Source organism: Crocodylus porosus, unplaced genomic scaffold (assembly GCF_001723895.1).
Source record: "Crocodylus porosus isolate Cpor-Errol unplaced genomic scaffold, CroPor_comp1, whole genome shotgun sequence".
NCBI lineage: Eukaryota > Metazoa > Chordata > Crocodylia > Crocodylidae > Crocodylus > Crocodylus porosus.
This window is the reverse complement of record NW_017728911.1, coordinates 40,905,231-40,913,984: the sequence shown is the minus strand read 5'-3', so window position 1 is coordinate 40,913,984 and position 8,754 is coordinate 40,905,231. Positions and strand designations below refer to the sequence as shown.

The following is an 8,754-nucleotide window of genomic DNA, read 5'->3' as shown; positions in this document are numbered from 1 at the left end:
AACCTGTCTAGGTCTGATTGCAGCCTATTCCTCCCTTCTAGCGTGCCCACATCCCCCCACATCTTAGTGTCATCAGCAAATTTGAACAGGGTGCTGTTTGACTATATCTGATTAGGCTAGTGGTCACCCTAATCCCAAGTAGCATTTCTGCTCTACCTACTTTATTGGAAGGTTTAAGAAATCATGTAGTAGGGAATTTTTGGGACAAACCAGCCCTAGGAAAAGCTTATTTTAACCCCATTAGTTAAAAGTTGACTTTGACCTTCCAAAACTCACATGTATTTACAACCAAAGTAACTTCAGGTTTTGGATTTCTAAGAGTTTTCACTCCCAAAGGACAAGATTATAACAAAATAACTAATGCGCATTTGCCATCTCTTAAAAACACGGTAGAGATATGATGGAGACTGTAATAAAATTGGGCACGTCTATACCTCTCCATACGGTGATGTTGTTACTGTGCTGTGCTTTAGTACCTCCTTTTGGCAGTACTAAAACACAGCAGTTACAGCTGTACTGCACTGTATGGGTGGTGCATTCTTAAATTTTCCCTGCTACATCACCATAGCAGTGTGCTATGAGCAGGGAGTGATGGCAATAGCTAGCGATCGCATGTAGACCTGTGTCATCTACAGCCATAGTGCTCTGCACAGAGACATAGTGCATCTCTGCATCGCCCTAGAGCGATGTGTAGATGCACCCACTGAGTAGCCAAGGGAACTTGACTGCAGATGAGCAATGCAGTGTTGAGGTCACTTAGTTAAAAATACACCTGTTTCTTGGGTCTCCTCGGGTTTTAGGATGAGTTAACTAGTACTGATCTATTAATTATTTGGTACTGAAGATATTGAATTATATTAGCAGTTAAACTGTTGTAAAGGATATCCTAAAGCAGTGTGTGATGCAGCAGATATATAACAGTGTTGATTCATAACAAATCACTTTTATTACACTGCTGAAATGAAAGCTAATTAGGATCTGTGGTATTTTAATTACATTTGTAGTTCAGTCTTTTAATTTTACAGCAAAAACAGTATTACAGTAAAGTCACTACAGTAATTTAGCCTTTGCAGAGAGTTGGGGTTCAGTCTATGGATATCATTCATATGCTGTATGAGAATAGCCTTTAGTTGAGAGCTGTTACCTTGATGGCAAGGCAACACAGTTATGAAATTGTAAGGTGCTGTTGTGACAGAGTCTGTCCTAGCCTTATACATTTTGACTTGGATGCTTTAGCTCTTCAGGCTTTTAAAAGATGAAGCATTATTAGCTTGTAGGAGCTCCTCCTAGAAGGCTTTTTTTCTCAGATGTGTTTTATCTGTTTATGAAAGTAACCGTTGCAGTGTCTCTTGGGCCACCACCTCCTGCACTGTGGTTCAGAGGGCTGGCTGGAAAGATAGTGCTAGCTCTTTGCCCAATTTCCAGCCGTTTCACTACATTACTTGTCTATGTGAACAACTGATAAAGTTATCACTGCAATGCTTTGTTACTCGTGGAAGGAACATTGGCCTGTGCAATTGCAAGATGGAGGGGAGATGTCTGTAAGGTGGTGAAGATGTCATCCAGAGTATGAAAAAGTCTCACACAGTTATTGAAATAGTGAAATAGCATCGTTAACTCACACACTGCTCAAGTAAGTGTTCTTTGGACAAGATGTCTACCTTTTAGCAGTGTAGGAGTATAACTATTCATATTTGCTACTAACATTATTTATCTCTTACCTAGCTGGAAATCTATATATCAGAAGGTACACATTCCACTGAGGAAGACAGTAAGTGAATCTTGTAAATTAAATGAATGTAGCTTCTGATTCTGTGGTTGGGAGGGTTGAGGACAGAGGGGAGGTGGAGAGTGCAGTGGCAAAACCGTATGATAAAACATGCTGTTTTAAGAAACCTTGGAAGTTGGTTCAGCTTGTTCATGTTGCACGTAGATATATCTTTGAGGCATACTTTTAAGGGGAAAATAAATAACGTGCTGTAGATATGCCAGTGAATAAACTTCTGGAATTTACTGAGAGTGTTTGATCTTGCAATTTTTTAACATCCACTGAGATAAATTTAGGGCTGTGTGAAACTGGCGTGTTTCAATTCGGTTTTGGGTTTGGCCATTTCGCAGGACTGTGATTTGTTTTGGTGCTTCAGATCACTGTCCTGTTTTGTTTCAGTCAAATCTGTTTCAGAGATTCGGCTGAAATCTCTGATTGGGGCCAGGGGTTGCAGGGCCCTAGCAGGGAGCAGGATGGGGCTGTGAGTAGCTTGTCCTGGGGAGGGGAAAGGCCACTGCCCTCTGTGCAGGCAAGGAGATCCCTGCACATATCTCTGATCCCTTTCATGACGTGGGGCTGCACAGGGCGGGCAGCGGTGGTGAACGTACCCCGGGGCGGATCTGCTCCCTGTGGAGCCAGGTCGCGCGGCAGGGATTCCCCAGCCCTAGGTTTGATTCCCCAGCTCTCTGATCATTCCCCCAACTCTTTCTGCGGGGCTCAGGCCCCTGGATCCATGTGCTGGGTTTCAGCAGGCTGCCGCTGCAGGCTGGGGCCACAGTCTTTTTGGCACGGGCTGTGCCAAGCACTTGCCGCTAGCCCCAGCCTGCAGCGGCAGCCTTCTGAAACTGTGTGAACAGAGTGGGGGCTTGCACCCCCCAGGAAGAGCTGGGGAAATGATCAGCGAGCTGGAGAATTGAACTGGGAGCTAGATGTCAGTCCTTCCCCCCCACCCTCTTTCCCCTCCCTCTTCTTAGTTTTTGTTTCCCTGAAAGCCTGGCTCTGAAACTCTGAAATTCTCCAAAACGTTTTGGAGCCTTCCAGTTTGTTTTGGAGCCTTCTGTTTCAATTTGGACTCGGTGTTTCGGGTGCTGAAATGGTCCAAAACACCTCCAAAATGAAACGGCTGCTGAAATTTCACACAACCCTAATGAATATTTTTTAGCATTTTTTAAAGAACCTACAGGACCTTGATACTGTCTCTTGCATGTTCAGTTTAAAAACTTCTGCCTCTGTTTTGAGAGAGAGATTTTTAAATAAAAAGCCAATAAAGACTGTATCCATGCCATGTTTCAAATTTTTGTTCTTTTTTCATTTTTTGCCTTAGTATGTCTAAAAAATTTTTGACCAGGGAAAATTTGTGTTTTGTTCTTCTTCTCCCCCCTGCCCCCAGACTCTTTTTCTTAATCATATCACTAGAAACTGCAGTAAGATAAATTCAAACTATACAAATGCACTTTTTTTTAATAAGTGAAAACGATTGATCATAGGAACAACTTATCTAGGGATGTGGTGGCTGTTGTCTCACTTTTAATCGGGTGCGGGGAGTGGATGTCTTTCTAAATTATCAGCTCTAGCTTAACCAGAAATCATGGGCTTGTTGATGGAATCAGTTGGTGACAGTCTGTGATCAGTATTATGCAAAAGGTGAGACTAGGAACCTACTGGCTTGAACTGCAAAAGTTCAGGGAAACTTGGATTGGTAAAATGCCTGACTTGACTTTTCATCTGATATTTTGCAGTCAACAAGCAAATAAATGATAAGGAGAGAGTAGCGGCTGCAATGGAGAATCCAAACTTGCGTGAAATTGTGGAGCAGTGTGTCACAGAACCTGATTAGCGGCTACAGAAACCACAGAGCTATGATTGTTTTGATACATTTGTTTTAATATCTTTGTAAAACCTTAAGGCCTTGTGTTTAATACTTGAGTTCTTTATATCTGCTGCATGTTTTTTTTTAAGGGAAATCATTTATAAAACAGATTTAAATTATAAGGAGGTAGGTTGCAGGATATAAAATTAAATGAAGTGTGTAATTTTAAGAATTTGTAATATTTGGTGTTAACAGATAAATATTTTATTGCGTTATTAAGAGCCAGCTGTGTTGCCTTCTGATGCGCATCGTGATATAAAACAAGTTTTGCAGGTTAAGTTTCCACTTTGTTCAAGTGGAACATCTCAATCACTACGCTGTAAAAACCCATAAATAAATATAGATTCTTATAATGAAAAGCTAGTTCTTGTTTTGAATCTTCTTGCTCTAATCTCACAAATTTCTCTTGCTATATTAAACAGAGAAGTAAATGTCTTCATGTGTCTTCACATATCATGTATTTCCACACTGTGAGTCATAGAAGCTGAAAGACATGTAAAACTTTATTTGTTATTTTAAATTTCAAAATACTGTTGATTATTCAACAAATTCAAAATATTGTTGATTATACAACCTCAGTGGTGATGTTTTTTGTGTCCTTAAAAATGGAGAACTCCTAGATTTCAAATGCTTTTTAACCAGGAATCTTGTGCAAAAAAGCACTTCCTGTGCTGTTTTTGATACCTCAATAATTAAATGATTGTGAATGAATAGGCAGAAACTAGAATGACATGTTCTTTTCTTTCTTGATGAAAGCTACTTGCAGTATGCTGACTTAAAATCTAGTCAAGTACAGTCATGGAGCCAGGAACATATTGCTAATAATTTCATGCAATAGGAATTCTATAGTTTCACTTAGGACCAGTTTTCATAACTGACAGAACGGAAAACCTAGCCAATTACAGTCAGATCTGATAAGTTAAACTTTTAATTTAATGAAAATGTGACCCAATTTTCTAGTATTATGTCAAAGCTTCATTTTCTGAGTCTCTCTAGACTTTTGGTGCTTGAGATTAGCCACAGCATATAAGAGTGCAGATTTAGAAAAAAATCTCTTGGGCTAAAAGTACAGCATATTGGGAATGAATATACAGGAAACCAGTGCAGAAAAGAGGTAGCTAAAGATTGTGTGCACTTTTAATTCTTCAGCCTTGTTTTAAGTTCTGAGCACATCAATCAGCAGGTTCTGCAGAAGCCAATGCAGGGTACAGATAGATGCAACAAATATAGCAATACAAGAGGTATAGTGTTACCTCTGCAGGATTATAGTGACATAAATGTAGCAAAACTTCTACATTCAATCCTGCTCTGTTCCAGGTCAAAGTTAGGGTGTTTTTAGTCAACTTGCACTGCTACAGTATCATGCAGATGGAAATTACAGCTGATGCATGCTCCAAAGCAGCAGCTGCTCCCCTCCTCCTTTCTAAAACACCTCAAACCTGTCTGTTCGTACTCACCGTATATCTGGTCTTTTTGCACAAAATGACAGTATCTCAGTTCAAAAAAGCTAGATCTTTTCCAATTTATGTATTCTTTTGATAGGTCTTAGAAAACTCCACCAAATGGTTATGATTGATCTCTTGGAAATAGTATGTGGCTTATGTTTGTTTAAATCCTTCACAGCTTGCAAACTTTGTTCCTGTAGCTGGTGTGTTTTCTTTTTTTAAACATCTGTTTTGTATTGTTAGGTTCTTCTGTAGATCTACTTTGGAGGTATTTATACTGTGCTAAATGCTGTAGTGTTTGAGAGTAAGTATGCAGGTTTTAACAAACAAATGTATTTGTGTACCTGGGGTTACCTCAGAAATACCTGATGTTCAAGTAACTTGAGAGAACAGTAACAAACTTAGTTTTTCATATTTATTTTTAGATAGAACTAAGTTTTTTGTTTTCTAGTTACCTGTTGGAGTCCAAAAGCAATCAGAAATGGCTTGCGTGGTTAATAGGGGTGTGCAAAGAGGGCCCTATTCGATTTGGATTTGGCCCGGATCAGGGGCAGTGATTCAATTTGTTGATTTGGATCACTGTCCCTGATTCAATTTGGCCGAATCCAAATCTGAAGATTTAATGCTAATCCTGAAATTCAGCAATTCTGACACGGGCACAACTTTAAAAGTTTTTTTCTACATACCTTGAAGTAGCAGGCGCAGCTTGTGAGTGCTGCAATGCTGGGGTGCATGGAGCGTCCCACAGGAGTGCGGGGGGGCCCTCCATGTGCTCAGCGGTGAACCCAGAAGTAGACAAGAAGTATTTCCAGTTCTCTTCTGGGTCTGCCATGGAGCTTGCTTTCCCCCCCCCCCACACACACACACACACCCTTGAGCAAAGCAATCGGCCGCAGGGGGACCCCGGGTGCCCCTCCAGACCCAGGAGACACCAGTCACCGAGCGGGGGGGTTTCCCAGCGTACTTCCTGGCAAACCTGGAAGTGGACCAGAAGTGCTTCTGGTTCACTTTCAGGTCTGCTGCCGAGCATGCTGGGGAGCCCCCCATGCTTCTGTGGGATGCTCCATCCGCCCCAGCATTGTAGCACTCATGAGCTGCCTGGTACCTAGAAGTCTGTAGAAAAAACATTTAAAGCTGTCTCTCTATGTCCGAATCTTTCCGAATTGATTCAGAGAGATTAAAGGGTCCTTTGATTCGATTTGAATTTGGATATTCAGCCACTGAATCAGGCCAAATCTCCACCAAATTGAATTGGAGACCAGAGCTTCGCAGAGCCCTAGTGGTTAAGATCATCCTCCTTCCTTTCTCTAAATAGCTAATATACAGTCAATTAATATTTTAACATTTGACATACTCTATGCTGTTTCCTTCTTCTTAGAAATGGTGCAATATATGTTTAAGATAACTTTTGTAACTCCTCTGAGCAGTATCTAGACATTAAATTTGTTAACTTGAGCCCCTGTAAAATTATTACAAGGGAATTAGAAAACTTCACAAATTCTGATGCTTTCAAGCCTGTTTCTCAGTATGGGTTTGAGTTGAAATATGTGATATGCATAGAAAATACCTTTCAAATCACTACTTCAAACATGAGTTCTCACTGCATGCCTGCTAGTTATGTCTGGAGCCAGTTGGGTACCTTGGCCTGAAGTGCAATATGAAAGGAGCAATTAGTGACTGACAGGGGAGACAAGGCTGAGCTAGTCAATGAGTTTTTTGCCTCAGTGTTCCTGACCAGGGGTCAAGATTAGTCTCTGATTGGGTTCTTGGAGGGGCATCAGAGGGTCACCAGCCCACCTACTGTTGATGGTGACTTGAATGAACTGGATGTGTTCAAGTCAGCAGGCCTGGATAAGCTGCATCCAAGGGTACTGAAGAAGTTGGCTGGTGTCATAGCAGGACCACTGGCACAGCTGCTTGAGCACTTGTGGCGCTCGGGTCAGGTCCCAAAGGACTGGAAAAGGGCCAATGTGGTCCCTATTTTCAAGAAGGGGAGGAAGGAGGATCTGAGTAATTATAGGCCAGTCAGTCACACCTCCATCCTTGGAAAGGTCTTTGAAAAGATTCTGAAGGATCATATTTGTGGGAGTCCAGCAGGAAAAATAATGCAGCAGGGAAACCAGCATGGATTCGTAGCAGGTAGATCTTGCCTGGCCAATCTGGTTTCATTTTATGACAGGGTCACAAAACACTTAGACGCAAGAGTAGAGGTGGATGTTGTTTTCTTGGATTTTAGCAAGGCCTTTGATACAGTATCTCATCCCATTCTCATAAATAAATTAAGAGGCTGTGACAGATGTTTACATGGTCTGGTGGGTGGCAAATTGGCTTGAGGCTCATACTCAGAGAGTGATAGTAGATGGGTCGGTACTGACTTGGAAGGATGTGGGTAGTGAGGTTCCACAGGGTTTGGTCCTTGGCCCTGTACTCTTCAATATCTTCAGCAGTGACTTGGATGTGGGTGTGAAGTATACTGTGTCCAAGTTTGCAGATGATACTAAATTGTGGGGTGAAGTGCACACACTGGAGGGTAGGGAACGATTGTAGGCGGACCTGCGCAGGTTGGAAAAGTGGGCAATACACAAGAGGGTGCCATACAACAAGGACAAGTGCAGAGTGCTGCACCTAGGGTGCAAAAATATCCAGCACATCGACTGGCTGGGAAGTGACCCTCTCAGCAGCACAGAAGTGGAAAGGGATCTCGGAGTCATCGTGGACTCCAAGGTGAATGTGAGTCGTCAGCATGATGAAATCATCAGCAAGGCTAACTGTACTTTATTGTGCATCAACAGATGCATGACAAATAGATCCAAGGAGATACTTCCTCTCTATGCAGCATTGGTCAGGTCGCAGTTGGAGTACTGCGTCCAGTTTTGGGCACCGTACTTCAAGAAGGATGTTGATAGACTCAAGAGGGTCCAGAGGAGGCTACTGGTATGGTTAGGGGCTTACAGGACAAGCCCTGTGAGGAGGGACTGAGGGACCTGAACCTCTTCAACCTCCACAAGAGAAAGCTGCAAGGTGATCTTGTGGTTGCCTACAGATTCATCAGGGGGACGCAGCCAGGGATTGGAGATGCTCTATTCACCAGGGTGCCTCTTGGGGTAACAAGGAACAATGGTCAGAAACTGACAGAGAGCAGATTTAGGCTGGATATCAGGAAAAACTTCTTCATGGTAAGGGTGGCCAAAATTTGGAAGGGGCTCCAAGGGAGGTGGTGCTCTCCCGTACCTTGGAGGTCTTTAAAAGAAGGCTGGATAGGCATCTGGCTGGGGTCATGTGACCCCAGCACTTTTTCCTGCCTAGGCAGGGTGTTGGACTCAATGATCTGTTGAAGTTCCTTCCGACCCTTGTATCTGTGAATCTATGAATAAAATTGCCTATACGAATGCCTAGGATAAAGTTGAAACAAGTTAATTAAAGGCCTTCTACAGGGAAGCTGGCAACAGAACAGCTTTGAACCTTGGGTTGGGTGTTCTGCACTCAAGTGGTATTCTCATCCTCTTGTTTACACTGTAAGTAGAGTGTTTTGGGTGATGGCTTTAACAGTGGATGGACTAGAATGCTGCAGTCAGAAACTTCCTTGGTGGCTTGGTGTTACGGTTGTGGGATGCTGAAATAGGAAGATTATGGGATAGTTGGGTGGGATGGAATGTGAGAATCATAAGGCA

General features: G+C 42.4%; 1 protein-coding gene across 1 annotated transcript in view; it reads left to right on the top strand.

Annotated features, from left to right (window-relative positions):
- FAM96A (family with sequence similarity 96 member A) overlaps positions 1-3,999 on the top strand; it is a 16,012-nt gene extending 12,013 nt beyond the window's left edge. Inside the window, exons 4-5 of the mRNA XM_019533909.1 lie at positions 1,726-1,771; positions 3,508-3,999. Of these exons, the coding sequence (XP_019389454.1) occupies positions 1,726-1,771; positions 3,508-3,605 (144 nt within the window). The 3' untranslated portion in view covers positions 3,606-3,999. The remainder of the gene's footprint in view (positions 1-1,725; positions 1,772-3,507) is intronic.
- Positions 4,000-8,754: the final 4,755 nt, after the last annotated feature.